The sequence below is a fragment of the Bos javanicus genome, chromosome 7 (genome assembly GCF_032452875.1).
Source record: "Bos javanicus breed banteng chromosome 7, ARS-OSU_banteng_1.0, whole genome shotgun sequence".
Classification (NCBI taxonomy): Eukaryota; Metazoa; Chordata; class Mammalia; order Artiodactyla; family Bovidae; genus Bos; species Bos javanicus.
Window position 1 is genome coordinate 50,571,540 of NC_083874.1, and position 16,800 is coordinate 50,588,339.

The 16,800-nt window shown below is 54.2% G+C and overlaps 1 protein-coding gene across 4 annotated transcripts in view; it reads right to left on the bottom strand.

Moving 5' to 3' along the window:
• Window positions 1-16,800, bottom strand: part of NRG2 (neuregulin 2) — a 195,113-nt gene that overhangs the window by 18,730 nt on the left and 159,583 nt on the right. For 2 of the 4 annotated variants that reach the window (XM_061423650.1, XM_061423647.1), the window contains exons 3-5: window positions 15,950-16,068; window positions 8,482-8,602; window positions 1,937-1,995 (exon numbers count right to left, since the gene is read on the bottom strand). In XM_061423650.1, the coding sequence (XP_061279634.1) occupies window positions 1,937-1,995; window positions 8,482-8,602; window positions 15,950-16,068 (299 nt within the window). Of the gene's footprint in view, window positions 1-1,936; window positions 1,996-2,359; window positions 2,437-8,481; window positions 8,603-15,949; window positions 16,069-16,800 lie in introns of all 4 variants that reach the window. The other 2 variants (XM_061423648.1, XM_061423651.1) reach the window with 1 other exon arrangement.

Sequence of the window (16,800 nt, forward strand, 5' to 3'; positions counted from 1 at the left end):
CTTGGCTTCCAGGTTCCTGTCAGGGGGAACATCTAGCCTTTCACGCTACAGTCTGAGAAGGGTGGGGAGGCTCCTTTCTCTATCCTGAGCCCCAAATCTCTTTTTTCCAAGGGCTGCCTAAGCGACCCCCTGGGTCCTGCCCTCAGCCCCTTCATGCCAGGCACCATCAATCCAGTTCGAATTCCTCAGGGGATCCATCTGTCCTCCCTGGAGAGGAGGAGGTGGGTGGTAGGTTGATCAGGGGCCTAGGGTGCTCTGGAGGATGGGGGCCATGGACCATTGGGCCCCAGATGGAGTCCACGGCCAGTCCGTGGCTTTCTGCTCTGCTCCACCGCCACTTGACAGTGCTCGGAGGAACTGCTCCCAGCCCCAGATAAAACCCGCCACAGTCATGGCCTCATCCCCCAGCTCCAGGGCTCACACTAGTCTCAACACACTGCAAACCAGAAAGTTCCACTTTCAGAAGCGGAAGAGAGGAAGGGAATGAAGTTCTGGATGGGGACTCAGACCAGCAATGACCTGGAGAGAGTCGCCAGTTACCCCTCTGTTTCTTATTCCCTCTGTGTTTTAACAATCTTTGTTGTTTAGTTGCTACGTCATGTCCAGCTCTTTGCGACCCCATGGACTGTAGCCCGCCAGGCTCCTCTGTCCTTGAGATTTCCCAGGCAAGAATACTGGAGTGGGTTACTATTTCCTTCTCCAGTGGATCTTCCCGACCCAGGGATCGAACCCAAGGCTCCTGCATTACAGGTGGATTCTTTACTGCTGAGCCACTAGGGAAGTCCATGTTGAGCAACAAATAATAACCTCCTCCTCCACCAACATTTAGCCACATAGATGTCTCTAGTCTCCATGGAAACCCCTGCCCTGGGGCCTTTATTCCCTCAATCCTCCTTTCCAATTCTCCCCATCTCCCCAAATCAAACCAAAACAAACTCTGGCCAGATCCCAGATCCAAAGGCAGGCTTTCTGAGAACTTGTTTCTCTCTCAAACACACAGGCACACACTCACTGCCTAGCCCTGCGCCCCACAGCCCCCCAACAGCCTGACATCTTCAAACAGGCTCTCAGAGGCAGGTGAGGGCTCTGCAAATGCTTCTTCCCATCCTGGCCAGGCTGCCTGACCCCTGGTGAGGAAGAGACCTGAGCCTGGCTCTGCCCAGCTGCAAAGAGAATCCAGTGTGACTGTGCCCAAGCAGAGGAGGCAGGCGCTGTATCAGTCTCCTCTGCATGAAACTGAGCAGGGCCCTGTAGGTCCTTCCCCAGGAATGACTCCCCAGTCACCCCTGCCTCTTGTTTGTAGAAAGGCTTTAGCCTCCTAGGGCTTTCTCATCGAGTTCCAAAGAGCACATTTAATCAGAGAAGTGAGAAAGTGCAGAAACCAAGGAAAACAATCAAACAAGACAAAATAATACAAGTTTAGCCATAAAACAAAGTCTGGGACCTCTGGTATACCCTTGAGTTGTTTTTCAGATACTAAAACCCCCAGCAGGTGATGACCACCCCTACGCAGGCCCAGGCTGAGTGGAGCCAGAAGGTTGATGACTGAGATTCCTGAAGCATCACCCTGTTCCCTTGCCACCAGCCAGTCAGAGACTGAGCACGAGCTGAACACATACCTCATGACCCCATCCGCCCACAGTCTTTCAAATCCCTTCCCTGGAGTCCTCTGCTTGTCGCCCTTGCAACAGGCGCTATTCTTTCTTTCCCCTCAACCTGGTTTGGTAGGTTAGCTTTGCTGCATGTTGGGCGAGCAGACCCAAGTTTGGTTCAGTAAGACGCACAGGTGTCTGATGAGGACTGAGAGGACACCCCCGCATTCCCCTCCCCCAGTCTCTGAAAGCAAGGCCCCCATCCTTCCCACGGGGTGGGGGGTGGGGGTGGGGAAGAACTGTCAGTTAGCAGGGAAGGAAAGAAATAGAAGAAAGAGACATACTGGAGAAGTTGACCATTGCGAACTGCTGACACCTGTCCCCGGTGTATCCCACAGGACACCTACCAAAAGAAAGAAAACCAGAAAGAGAGAGCCAGGATAGCAAGACACAGGCATTGCAACACCCCGGCACAGGCTCCTGCCAATGCCAGTTGGGTTCCTTGCCACTGTTAACCATTTGTACCGGCCTCACCACTCTGCCCCTTACCTGCAGCCCTGAACTTTAAACCCAAGGATTAGGCCAAAAATGAAAAAGCAAAACAAAAGAACTAACAAACCAAAAATACAAAAAGGAAACCAAAAACAGCCAAAGATCAAAACAACCAGCACCCCTGGCCCTATGTCCTACAATGAGGGGGAGTGGGGGGGACTGCACCCAGAAGCTTTCTAAGGAGCAGGGACTTGTGTTTGTATCTTCAAACATACTTTGCTTAGGATCTGGCATGTACAATCGCAAAGGCAGTTTCTCCAAACATCTCTGTCCGAAGAATCCGTTTGGACATCTGGAGAAGGAAAAGGGGAAAAATCACAGAACAAACTGGCATCATCCGCGAGGCTTAGGTTAGAAATCAAAGTGCACAGTGATGAATGAGAAAACCAAGTCGAGCGCTGGGGCACACTCGTTGCTGGAGGGGCTGGAGTCGGGGCTGGGTGGAGGGCTCAGAAGTCTCCTTCAAAATCTTTCTAATAGATGCAGCTCCAGGTGGTGGGGAAGCAGGGGTGGGGGTAGGGAAAAGATGGTTTGGGGAAGCTGGGTGGGGGAAATTGGGAACTTACTGCCTAAAGGTCCTAATGGTCCTTGAGACTTCCCTTCTGAAGTCTCATGCCTGGGGCCCCATGAAGCCAGACTTGTAGCCCCTTGGTGCCAGACAGTCAGCAGGTGGGGTGTGGGGTGGGGAGGGTTGGGAGGCTGGGAGCTTTCTGGAATACCAAGTTCTGGGGAGCCATTCCTTCCAGGCCCTACCAAAGGGTTCTCGCCAGGGCCCTGGGTGGGATTTCTCATCCATGCAGCAGCCTCCAGAAAGCTCAAAGGAGAATGGGAATGCTGTTCCTAGACTGTGCGCCCACAACAAAAGGGGCCTTGGAGATGTCTCATCTGTTCTCTCGAAGAGGGGTTCTGTGGCCAAACAAGTTGAGGAAATCCATTGCCTGGTTTCCTGGTAGAATTGCGGTGCACGTTAGTATATGAAAGGCCGTAAGGAATTTTTTAGGAGGAAAGAGCTGAACTTTCCAGTTTGTTCAAAACTTATCTGACCTTGGAAGTCATTTTTCTGAGGAATCATTGTGAACATGCAGTTTGGGGAAGGCTTCTCTGGAGCAGTATATATGGGGAAAGCTTAGTGGGGGACAAGTGAGGGTGGAGAGAAGCCTGAATTACCAGCATCCCAAAGCTGGTGGGCCCAGGGTTGGTGTGGGGCATCTGGTCTCGGATGGCCAGAATCTTGATGCTGGGGGACTAAAGCGGGCTCCCTGGACACCCCAAAGCCTCTTCCACATCAGGGGGTCAACTGGCTGCGTGGGACGCCTGCCCTCTCCCCCTGACCTGCTCCTCTGTCACTGCCTGGCTCTGGGGGGAGTTCATTCTCCCTGGTTGCCTCCTACATAGAACCACCCACTCCCATCTCCCTGACCTTGTCCTTACCCCCAAGGTCCACTTCCTTCTGCTCCCTAGCTGCCTTTCTCCCTCCAAGTGATTTCCTGTCTTGCAGATTTCTGGGAGACATGCCCAGCCCTGTATGCTCTTCTGAACCCCAGCAAGGCCAGGTACTTAAGGGAAGCTTACAGACAGGGCCAGACTGACCCCCCCGCCCCTAGCCCCCTACTCAAAGATGGCTCTATGCTCTTCTGCCTCTTTAATTTAGGAAATTAGGTAAGCCCATCACCAGTGTCCCCTTAGTAACAGGTCAATACGGTTCATCAGTAAACTTCCCCAAGAGGTGAATGTACTATATACCTCTTAGCATTTTAGTGTATACCAACCATCAGTAGCCCCTTGAACTTACAGGGGGTGATGGCCATTGGCTGTAAAGTCCCTTACAAAAACCCTGTGGCCTCCAATCTAGCCTGGAGGATGGGAAGCGGTTGATGAGCAGACAGCTGGAGTCTCTGTGGGCCTTAGGGTATCTCCCTCAGGTGAGGCAGGAGGCTGGTCCTTGTAGTAGGGCAGTGTGTATGTAGGTATGTCTGGCCAAAGAGCGGTAGTAGAGGAGGGGGTGTCTGGAGAAGGGAGGAGGGGAGCCTACCAGGGAAGCTGATGCATCCTCATCCTGTTGAACAGGGTGCTTTGGAAGAGGAAGCTACAACTTTGTCAGTACATCCTTTTCTGACCCCCTTGCCCTCGTTCCCAATCATCCCAACCCAGGAGAATGGAGGCAGTGGCTAAGGCTTTCCATTCAGCTTGCTTCAGGCTCAGCTTTCCTTTCTCAACTCTCAGAAACTGATTCCACTTGGGAATGGGAGGAGAGGTGTAGAAGTGATTTTTTCCCAAAGTGGAAGCACCTTTGGGGGTGGAAGATATAGACCCAGGAAGCTGCCAAAATGACTCTTGGAATCCTTAAAGGAATAAGAGAGAGGCTTGACTGTGTCCAACGTCTGAGATTAGCCCGGCTCTGGAGACAGGGGAAACCTGTATATGTGTGTGTGTGTGTGTGTGCACATCTGTGTAAGAGAGAGAATGGGGAGTGCAGGAGCAGGAGGGGACAGAGGGGAATTTATTCCCATTGCGGAGAGCCAGGATGCTTTCCTGTGGCTCTTGGACATGGAGGATAATTTGGTACATCCCTGTGTTCCTGGCCCCATACCCAGCCTGGACTACCCCGACCGTATCCTCCTATTTTTCATGGCCACAGAGTTGCACAACTCCAGGTGGTACCGTGGACACTGTCTACAACACAGAAAAGCCCTCTGTAGTTGTGCAATGTAGTCCTACCCTTCCTGCCCTGGGAGTGTGTTCCCTGCTGGCTGAACAAAGGAGAAGGCGGTGGGAGGTGGGCACCTCACGGGGTAGTGCCCTGGCTCCTTTCATTAGCCTTATTTGTTGAGGATGAGCCACATCCGGGAGGCTGGGGGCATCCCTGGAGAAGGCTCTGGGGGTGGCCAACAGCCTTGCCACCCTGCTCCCAGGACCTGGTAACAGGGAACAGGCTACATTAGCCTGTCAACCAGGAGCAGGGGCTGAACTTGGCATGGCTGGCTGGTAGTGGGTAAGTTCCCACTCAGACAGGGATCGACTCCCTGAATTTCAGGGACATGGGGTACAGGCTTCCTGGCCCTTAGCCCCACGCCATTATCCTTGACTACGGGAAGGTTTGTGCTCAGGGCTGGAGAAGAGCAGGGGTGAGAGAGGGGCAGAGAGGAGAGCCCACGGGCTGCGCCTGGGATGGGTGCAGAGAGGTTGGGACTCTGCCTCCCTGGTTCCCACCCCACCTCCCGGGCCTCAGTTTCTCCTTTTGGTAGCCTGGGGATAATGCCATGTGTGCTGCCCTCACCCAGGGGAAGGGGAGGATGAGGGATGAGGGTGTGCCCTGGGCACTGGAGGGAGTGAAGCGTCTCTGGCCTCATGAGGGGGGGGGGCGGGGGGGTGGAGGTGGAGAGGATGAGCAGGCAGATGGGGGTGGGATGAGGGATCACCTGGACGTGGGCGTGGGGGATGGGGGGATGGGCGGATGGCGAGGGGAGGCATGCCACTGGTATGTGCACAGGGCTGGAAAGAGAGTCTTGTTCTGTCATCATCCCCTGAACCAGTCCCCAAGAGTCACGCACCAACCGTGCTCTATAAAAACACGGAGAGAAGAGGAGAAAGCAGCAAGAGGAAGTGCGGAGGCCCCTGTCTGGCCCAGACAGGAGGCAGTCACCGTGATTTGGACCCCCATTTTCAAATCCCCCTAAGTTTTCCTTTTTAAAACAAAATTCAGTATCAGTGACACTGTTTCTTTTGGCTCTGAATTCTAGAAAAACAGGAGGGATGGAGTGTGCCCGCTTTTCAACACTCCCCGCGGGGCTCGGAACCAATACACAACAACAAGTGTCAGAAAACCAGGAAGGAAAACTGATTTTTGTCGAAACTGGAATGAAACTGACCAGTTTAGTTTCATTATCCAAGCTAAGCGGAAATGCAAAAAAATCAAAATAAAAAAGTAAACAAACAGCACAAATGGTACGACGTGAGTTCCGTTTCCTAAGTTCTCTCCTTTTTATTCCATCCATTCCATTCAGGGTGTCATCAGGAACCCCAGAAGGCCTGCCCCCATTCCCTCCCGGCTCACCCACCCTCAGAATGGCCTCTGGGTTCTGCCCTGCCCCCCTCCCCCCTGCCCTTCTCCAGCACAGCTCTGAGGACTTGCCCTCCTGATTGCCATCCCCACCAGTGGTTCCCCTCTCCTGGGGGTCCAGGGAGTCAGGGAAATTGGTTCCAAGAGCCCTGGCTGGGGTTAAGGTGGGGAGGTGGCAGTTCTGGGTACCGAGCTCAGGTTCTAAGCAGTGAACCCCAGCTGTCCTGGTTGAGGGGTGATAGGACAGCATCTTCACAATGGCTCAGGCTCCTGCACTCTGCTCCTCTCAGATTCAGCTGGGTGGGACCCAGAGGGTCCTACAGCCTTGCTGGCAGGGGTCCCCAGGAACCCTATAGCTTGCTGTTCTCTTTTCCACACTAAGCTCTGGCACTGCAGTCCTGGGTTCCACAGCCCTCCCCAGCCCCAGCACCTGCCCTGGTTGGCTGCAACCTTTCCTGTCAGGAGCCAGGGCTGATCAGTGACAATGCTGGGTCCTTTCAAGGGTCTGGGGGTCCAAGGGGCTAGAGAAGATGAGAGGCCTGGCGTGTGTGTGTTGTAGGGGATAAGAGGAGGGGGTCCAGGGCTGGGCCATCTCTGTAAGGTATTCCAGAACTCTTACACATTTCTTTAGATCTATTCCTAAGTGCTCAGAGCATTTTCAAGGCTAGAATGTTCCCAGGGTCTGTGACACTGTCCTAGAGGCAGAAAGAGAGGATGAGGGGCTGAGTCTGGACCAAGAACTTCCCAGGGGACCTGCTGTTTCTTTGGGGACTGTCCCTTGAGATCCAGGACGGGGGATGCTGGAAGGCAGATGGCAGCAGGTAGAAGGTGGACCAAGATGAATGCCGGCAGAGGAGGCCAGCCGGAGCCCAGGGAGTGCATGGCTGTCCACTGAGGGGAGAGCGTGAAGGAGGTGTGGCCCCCGTTATCACGCTGTGAGGTGGGGGCACCTTTGGCCAAGGTCATAACCAGGAGGGAGCTGGAGGCCAGAGGCAGGAGAGCTGGGAGCACTGACTGGCCCTTGTCTGTGGGGCTGGTAAACGCCTCCCCCTGAATTTTCATCAATGCCCTGCTGGCCTGTGCCCAGATGCCATGGGGAACGGGGCAGCTTCGGCACCTCACTAGAGCCCAAGGCTGCTTTGAAACCCGGAGTTGCTAACTAGGCCTCCCTCCCTCTGCTCCTCTGGCTCGGAAGGTAAAGAATCTGCCTGCAATGCAGGAGACCTGGGTTCAGTCCCTGGGTTGGAAAGATCCCCTGGAGGAGGGCATGGCAACCCACTCCAGTTCTCTTCTTGTCTGGAGAATCCTCACGGATAGAGGAGCCCGGAGGGCTACAGTCCATGCAGTCGCAAAGAGTCAGACATGACTGAGCGACTAAGCACAGCACCCTCTGCTCCTCAGATCAGGCCAGAACCTGTGCTGCCCTCACAAGCTCTCCTACCTGTTCCTGGCTCGCCCACCAGAGGATCTGTCAAGGGGCAGCAGGCACCAGCTCCCAGAAGACCTGGCTGGGCCCCAACAAGCCCTCCCTGATCACTGTGCTCCCACCAGCCCTACTGGCTAAGGGTGGGAGCAGGGGTCCTCAGCTCCTGGGAGGTCCTACGAGGCAGCCCTTGGGGAGGCAGAGTCCCAACATGAGCTTTATCCTCAACCCTGACCTCGCCCACTTGGCTACACCCAAGTGATGTCCTTGCTGGTGGCCCTTCACACCCCAGAGAGGGACTAGGGACTTAAGTGGCATGGACAGCAGCCAGGGAGTATTTGGGCACTGGCTTCCTGCTGGCAGGGAGAACAGAGCAGAGCTCAGCTAGCATGGGCTCTGGGACGTGTACCCCGCCTGACCCTGCCAGGAGAAGAAAGGCTTCTCACTGCTGGGAAGATGCGACCCGGGCAGTGTTCATCAGAATAAAGTTTGGAAAGTTGCTGAGAGATGGGAAGGGAAAAAAGAGAGAGAGAGAGAATCCAGTGCCCACTGCCCAGGGCAGAGACTGGTCTCTCCATCTCCTTAGAAGGTGTCGGTGAAAGCGGGGACACTGGAAAATTGGGTGGGTAGGAGCCTGGTATACTGGGACTGCAGAAGCCCTGAGCCCTTTGGAGCTTACATCTCCCTGTATTCCAGGAAAGGGCTAGGAAGTGGGGCAAACCTCCCTGACTATACCCGCCTTGGAGACCCCTTATCAGTGGCTTGAAGCCCACTTTTTCCTAGAGCCCTCCACTTCCGCCCCGGCCTCTCTCCCCCTGCTCCTGCCCCCACGCCCACCTCCACTGGTCACTTACTTGCAGGAGAGCTGATTGATGCCCTCGATGTAGTAGCAGACACCTCCGTTGACACAGTAGGACTTGGCTGTCTCGTTGCACTTCCGAGCGTGCCCCGACCAGGATGATAGAGTGGTGCTCACTGGAGGTATGAGAGACATGTGCTGGTGACCCACGGAGACCACTGCTGGGCCCCAGGAATCACCTTCTTCATGGTCCTTCATGGCCCATCTCAGAGCTGGATGATTGGAGACTTTAGGAATGGCTGGGAGTCTCCTTCAAGTCACCAAACAAGGCCAAGGGGAGGCCACTGTTAGCTCTGATCATCTATCCAGCACCACAGTGCACTCACGCTCCGGGCAAACCTCCAAAGGCTGGGAAGATTTTCTTTTTTGAAGGGGAGGAGAGGCTGGCAGAAACTACTCTGTTTTCTGAAATAAGGGTCCACCTCCACTGCTTCCTTGCATGCCTGCCTTTCTGGGGGCGCCCCTGCAGGTGGGATGAGGCACCATGTCTTATGTGGGGGGCAAGTCACAGGGTGCAGAGAGGAGACAGGTACATCCATCTGTACCACTGGGGCTCTCATGGACCAGGATGTGAATGGAGGAAACTGGGCTTTGCAGAGAGTGGCACCTTTTTGGACACTAATTTTCTAAGATCTTGGGAGATGTGAGGAGATCCCTAGCTCCCCTCTCTTCTTCCTTTGTCCCAGGGTGGGGACAAGCCTCCCAGAAATGCTACAAAGCCCACTATATCTCTAGAAGCATCCAGGGCCTTCATGTACACTCTTGCCAGGCAGCTCCCCCACTTCTGCCCCCTGGGGGAGCCCCCAGGCCTTGGATAGCCTGGGCTATAAATCAGGGCTTTAGGTCGTTGGGAATAGGGCTAGGGGACAGCTGGGATGTGGAAACTAGGTGAGAACAAGCCTGGGTTCAAAGCTGCTAACCCAGACTGCACATCTCTGATGGATCAGATTTATCTGATAAATGAAAATCCCAAAAGCTGGGCTCCTCAGTGGGATGGCACCCAGAAGCCTGGTTTCAAGTGGAAATTCTTGCCCCCAATTTCAGTCTTTATCTGCTAGCTAACCCCTCAGACTGTGTATCCATACTGGCCATCAATGGATTCCTGCTCCCCCCACAGTCTCTGGGGCTGGGAGGGCCTCTCCTGCCCGCCCAGCAGCAGCCTCCTGACAGGTGGCCCATCCTACCTTGGCCAGTTCTGTCTCCTCAGGGGTACTGAGTCTCCACCATCCCCCGCAGTAAGTGGGGGGACAAGAGGAGGAGGAGGAGGCAAGCACTTGGCGCCCTGAGTGTTTAGACGTGTCGAGAGACAGATGGAGCGCGGGAACGGGAGTGTATACACAGCTCTGCCTCTGTATATGTCTGAGGAGTTCGCTGATAAAACCCAGCGGGCAGGGCCAACTCCCACCTTCCCAGCACACCGTGCCTGCTGCTGGTCTGGCATTCTTGAGCCCCACCCCTGCTGACGTCTCCCACCTCTGTACAACCCCACACCCGTCTGGGACCCACATGCTTCTGGGTCAGTGAGACCCAGGGAATAGAGAAAGGGACAGAGAAGAGAAACAGCTGAGATGACCACGCCTGTGAGCTGTAAAATCTCATTGCTGGGAGGACCCTAAAGGTTGTCCTGCCCTTTGATTGCATTGCCAAGGGAAGAATGAGGAAAGAGAGCAGAGAAGAGCCTTCCAGAGTCCAGGGTGTGTTGTAACAAAGCCTCAGGGCTCCTAATATCTGGCTGCATATTCTCACCAGGCACCTGGTCCATCCTGGAAGAACATGTCAGCACCAAGGCTTGACAGATGGATGCAAACACGATGTGGACCACAGGCCCAGGTCCTTTACAGGGTCCTGCCCAAGCCAGGGAAACCTCAGGCCATCTTGATGCCCTCTGCGGTCAGGGGTGGCAGAACCTGCCTGATGCTGGGCAAGAGAGCACATGGTGGTGGGACCACAGCCGTACACTTGGGTCTGCCCCTATGCACGTCTGCACACACCCAGGACTTGGAAGGCAGTGGGTGACTCCTGAAAGAAGGAAGATGGGGCCCTGGCTGGGATCTATGGCTTGGGGCTTCCAGAACTGTGTCACAGTGGGGACTAGGCTGGGGCCCTGGAAAGGCAAAAAGGGAGGGCAGTGGGGGAGCTGGTTGAAGAAGGTGCAGGGGAAAGGCCTTTGCACCTCAGAAAGTAGTACCTGGAGGCCAGCCCTATAACGGCAGGGTCCTCCCAAGTCACCAACTGTGTTGGTGGTGGAGGTTCATGCCAGGAAGATTTCCACACGGAAGATGTGCAGTCATGCTCTTCCAGCATACTTGGGCTCCGAGGGCAATGTCTCACACTCCCTTCATATTTCTTCACTGTGTTCTCCCATGTTTGGGGAGGTGAAGATGACCAATGACCTCCAAGTGAGAGAATCTGGCCGCTCTTTAGACACCACCCTGGGGATGGTGCTAGGCTACCCCAAACGCAGCTCCCATTCCTGTGCCCTGCCATTTGCTCCTCTACCCTTGCTCACCTCTGTGACTAAACAGCATGAACCAAAGGCTTGGAGGGAGTCTCTGATTTTTGGTCCCCCAGCTGTCTCTTGCTGAGGCCTGCCTCCATACCTCCTGGGGCTCTGCCACGTCTTACTACTGCCTCCCTTCCACCCCTCAGGTCTCTGTGGTCTCTTTCTTGGATGGCCACAGTCTCCTCCTCATAGGTCTTCCTGTCCTCACTCTTGCCTTCATCTCTAATCTTTCTGCTTTGTAGCTGCTGCCAGAGAGGTCTTTAAAATATGTAAATTGATCAGTTACTTCCAGTATCAAAACCCTCCAATGGTTTTGTAGTCAGCCCTCCCCAAGTCTAATCTGGGCCTCACCACCTGTCCCGCTTCTTGTCTTGTCCCCGTCTTGCAGTATATTCAGACTCCACTGGCTTCGTTCAGCTCCTCTAAGAGGCCAAGTGACTCCTGGTCCAGGACTTTCAAAATATCAGTGTCTCAGAGAAGCTGCTCAGGTCTCCTCCCTTACTCTTTTTCTTAGTTTTGTAACTTAAACTTATAGTATTTATTCTAACAATGAAAAGACTAGTTGTGCAATTACTAGCTGTCTAAAGCCTGAAAGTGAAAGTCGCTCAGTCGTGTCTGACTCTTTGTAACCCCATGGCCTATATAGTCCATGGAATTCTCCAGGCCAGAATACTGTAGTGGATTCCCATCCCATCCCTTTTCCAGGGGATCTTCCCATCCCAGGGACCGAATCCAGGTCTTCTGCATAGCAGGCGGATTCTTTACCAGCTGAGCCAAAAGGGAAGCCCAAGAATACTGGAGTGGGTAACCTATCCCTTCTCCAGCAGATCTTCCTGACCCAGGAATCACCAGGGTCTCCTGCACTGCAGGTGGATTCTTTACCAACTGAGTTACCTCCAACAGAAGGTAAGCTCCATCTGGGCAGAGGCTGTCTGCTTCACTGGTGAACGAACTCCAGGGTCTAGCACAGCACTTGGCATGTAATAGCTGCTTAACAAATACTGACAAATATCTCTACCAAGCAATTAAAGACATCCGATTCTTTAGAGAAAGGTACATTCCACTACCATCCCAGGGTCTAGTCTTGTCTCCTTGGCTGCTGCTTATATCAGCATTAAAGCATTAATTCAAGCATTGTCTCTTAGAAAATACAAATACTCATGAAAAATCATTAAGGAAATGAAAATAAAAACCACAGAGGTACCACTTCACACCCCCTCAGATGGCTGTACTAAAAAAGGATGGATAATAACAAGTGGTGGTGAAGATGTGGGGAAATGGGAACCCCCCTACTTTGCTGGTGGAAATGCTAAATGGTGCAGCCACTTTGAAACACAGCTGGTAGTCCCTCAAAAAATTAAACATAGTTACCATATGACCAAGCAAGTCAACTCCTAGGCATATACCCAAGAGAACTGAAATATAAGTTCACACAAAAACTTGGACACAAATGTTATAGCAGCATTGTTCCTAACAGCCCAAATGTGGAAACGACTAGAATGACACAACAACCCCAGTTGATGTATATATAATGCGTATATAATGCACATATAAATGCATATATAAACAAAATGCAATGGAATCTGATTCAGCCATGAAAATGAAAGAAGCACTGATACATGCTACAACATGGATGAACCTTGAAAACATTATTTTAAGTGGAAAAGCCAGTCTTGAAAGGCCACGTATTCTATGATTTCACATATTTCTGTGAAATGTCCAGAATAGGTGAATCCACAGCAACAGAAAGTAAATTCTGGTTGCCAGGGGCTGGGGGGATTTAAAGAAAACACCTGGGAAGGTAAACCCAGGAGATCTCTATTAGGGCTCAGTGTCTTGGGGTCAGTGAGTTACTGGGGTCCTGAGGAGGCAAGGGCCAGGAGGGAGCTCATGCTGTGGAGATCTTTTCCCCACCGCCAGCTACTGTAACTGCTGCCCTCCTATCCCTTGCCATGGACAAAACTTCTCATCTTTCAAGGCTGTGTCAATGCCCCTTGAGCAGCCGCTGCTCCCTGACGGCCTTCCCATGCCCTCTTCTGGCGGCCCCACCCCTGTAGTCCTGGCTTCCCTGGGGCCCAGGCGGGCCCAGTCAACCCTGGAATGAGTCAGAGGTGGGCAGGCACAGTTGCCCGCTACCCGCCCTCCACCCCCTCCTCAGGGTGGGGCTGCTGCAAGTCTTCCGGGCTCCACTGGTAAACAAGAGCTGAGCATCTCTACCCGGGTTAATGTTTCCCACAGGACCTCCTGGCCCCCTCCAGTGGCTCTGTCCACCTCCCCACATGAAGGGTAGCCTCTTGCCTGCCTGGACTGAAGGGCAGCTGAAGAGACGTGGTATGAGGGTGTACATGTGTGGTGGTGGCGGTGGCTAGGTGCACAGGATGTCAGCCTCAACACAAAAAGCCCTGAGAATCCCAGAGTTCTAGGGAGAAGGGGCTTAGAGATCACCTGGCTCAAACTCAGATGGGAAAACTGAAGACTCGGGAGGTGAAGCGACTCACTCAAGGTTGTACGACAGAACTGGAATGAGACCAAAACTCGGGACTCTGTCCATAGCTCAGCTGCCCCACCGTCCTGCCTGCTGGAGGGATAAGAGGCACAGAGCCCTAAGGGCCCAGCCCAAAGCTCCACTGTCTGATCCTTGACTGACCAGAACCCAGGCTACTGGGGGCTCACAGAAGCCCACAGGCGGGGTGGGGCTGCATCTTATCTGAAGGATCTTACAACAGAACCCCGCCCGAGGCCCCAAGCCCTGTGCAGGAGAGAGGACATTACTGCGGTTTCCTTCATGGCATGGCAGCCTTTCTTCTTCCTCCACACCCCACACCCCACCTCCAATATAGTTCTAGCAGGGACGTCACTCATGGGACTCTGCCCCTCAGGACCCCTTTGCACACACACGTGGGCCTGCCAGGATGGCATCGCACCCCCCGAGTGCATGACTGGGCCGAGCGGGGCACAGAACAAGAATCCATCCCTGTGACAACGTAAATGGAGACAGACAGACCAAGCTATCTCTTTTCCCTGGGTGGTGCTGCGATGATGTAAACCTGGAGCTGTCTGAGGCCATGGCCTCCTCTTCTCAATCCTTTCCCTAAACATGGGGGAAGCCCATTTTACAGGAGGAGAAAAAGAGGCCAACACATTGTGGGAGGGAGCACCCCGACCCCTGCTCTGAGGTCCAGGACTCTGTTGGGTCTAAGGTCAGTCCTACCTCTGGACTTCTCAGTTTTAAAAACCAATAAATTCCTCAACATAGTTTCATGTTGGGTTCTTATCAGTTCTAACCAAGAAAGTCTTAAAATGTAAAACAGGAAACCTCAAATCCCCAGTGAATCTGAGAATGCCTGCCCACTCTGGCTGCAGGGGACGATGCCAGGCCCCAGCGTGGTCCACTTTCCCAGGCTTGAGACAGGCTGGGAGTGGCAGGAGGGCGCGGGTGCCCCCACTGCCATCATGCCCAGGCTGGGCCGCGGGGAGTCAGGAGAGGCCCTGAAGCAGGTCTGTGGTCCTTCTGTGTTTACCAGGTGCTGACCCAAGCCTGGTGCTATGGTGGGCCCCAGGGCTGGAGGGGTAAACAGGCTAGACATGGCCCCATGGAGCATGGGGGGCTCTGTGTTTGCCAACATCTTTCACATCATGTAGGTCTACCTGCTTGACTCTGGGCAGAATATGTAACCTCTCTCAGCTTCAATTTCCTAATCCATGAACTACACCATGGGGTTGAGTCAGGGCTCCAGAGGGAACATGGAGAGACCATTTGGGTCAGATTTGTGTAAGCTGGGCTGTGGGGCCAAGTTCTTGTTCTGTGGCTCCAAGGGTGGGGGCATGATGGAGTTAAAGCGCCTTCAGGGGCCATTGCTCTGGCCCAGGTGAGCAGGGCTGAAACCTGGGCCAGAGGTGCCCTCGAGGTGGGGTTGGAATGAAAAGAAAAGATGTGAGCGAGACATCCAGAAAGAAGACTGACAGGGACTTGAAGACTCAGATCTATGAGATCCACTGGCAAGTGGAGGAGCAGAGAGGCTGGCAAGAGAGGGGGATCCCTCAGAACACAGGGCAGACCGGGTCTGAGCCAGGTTCTCCTCTGAAGGTGCAAGGCCAGGGTTGTTGTTAGACTGTACCGGGTGTGGGGAGTACCAGAAGGCTGTGTGGTGGAAACACAGGTGATGCACACAGATGGAGGATTGGACTCTGTGACGGGCAGGACTGGAAGCAAACCCAGCAACCAGGTAACAAGTGGTACCTACAGGCCGGGTGTCAGGAGGAGGAATGAGAGCTGTGGGGCTCAGACGAGGGGTGAGAGTGGAGGGGGCGCGACCTGAGGACAGATAGGCGTGGTGACTTCCCAGTCAAGGGCAACAACCAGAGGATGGCCCAGCAGGGGGGCTGCCTCTGTGGCAAGAGGCAGCTAAGGGTGCCATGGGCTCCTGACCTTGTACATTTCCCAGGGAGGGGATGACAGTGGGAGAGGGGCCGGCCACCCCTGAGCAGAGGCTGCCCCCAGGGGTCCAGGGCACTCAGGCCTCCCCACTGTGGCCCCGCAGAGCGGGCTGCCTCCACTCGGGCACCCAGCAAAGCCGTGGGCAGGCGGCTCACACACACCCTGGGTCTGCCTCTCTCTGGAGCCCCGCTCCTGGCAGCCCAGCCTCCCATAATTGCCTTCTAAAAATATCCTTCTCCCACCCCCTACCTCTTGATTTCAAAATATTTAGTTTTCAGGGTATTTAAAATGAGAGCTGGCGGCTCTTCCAGGTCCAGATAACAAAGCTAAACATTTATGCTTCGACTGCGTTTCCCTGAATCGGCTCAGATCTCGGGCCTTGATATGGCAGCAGCGGGAGGGAGGGGAGTCAAGTGCAAGATGAATCATGTGTGGGCCTCTTCTCCAGGGCTGCGGGCAGGGTGACAGGCTCCCCCCATAGGACCCCTCTAGGACCCTTCCCTTGGTTGGGGGACCACCTACCGCTGTTGACAAAGAGCCGGCCCCTGACAGTGTCCTTCCCGAGGATGTTCTCAGCCTCACAGACGTACTCCCCAGCGTCCTCCAACTTCACCTTGTTGAACTGGAGTCGTGAGTTCTTTCTGGTTAGGGAGGGGATAAGAGGGGGTTAGCATGAGCTCCCCAGCTGTCACCCAGCGGTCACCTCTCCCTGCATGGTCACAGTGTCTGCGCAGGTGGATGGGAAGTAGACTTCTGCAGACCAGCCAGTGCTGGGGTCTGGGTGGAATGCACAGAGTCCGGAGCTGGAGGGAGACCTGCACGCTCAGGAGAAACACAAGTTCTAAGTCTATGGATCCTCACATCCATCCCTTTTCCAGAACTGGACCTTCTTTGTAACCGCTTTTCCAGGGCAGGAAACTGGCATCCTTTGGGAGTCACAAGGACTTTAGCGCCCTTCTCCCAAGCCCACCGTGTCTCCCCCACCCCCTTCCAGCAGAGCAGCCACTATCTCACAGCCACCTCAGCCTTCCCTTAGAAGCAGCAGCCCCACCACTCTGGATAGATAAGGCCTGTCCCAGGAACCCAGGAAGGCCAATGAGCTATCAGGTTTCCATGGCAACTGCACCAGCCTCCCAGTCCTCACCTGTGGCTCTTCCCTGCCTTGATATTAGCCCTGCCACTAAGGGGCACTCTGTGGCCTCTTCAAAAAGTTTCCCTTCATTTACTCAACAGATGTTTATTGAGTGCCCTCTGTGTGCTGGGGGCTTGCATATCTCAGGGAACAAAAAAGTCTTATCTTCAAAGCCTGACTTGACTCTCATGGCTAATCTGGAGGAGGACCAGGCAGGACTGATGGGAAAACTGAGTCCTCG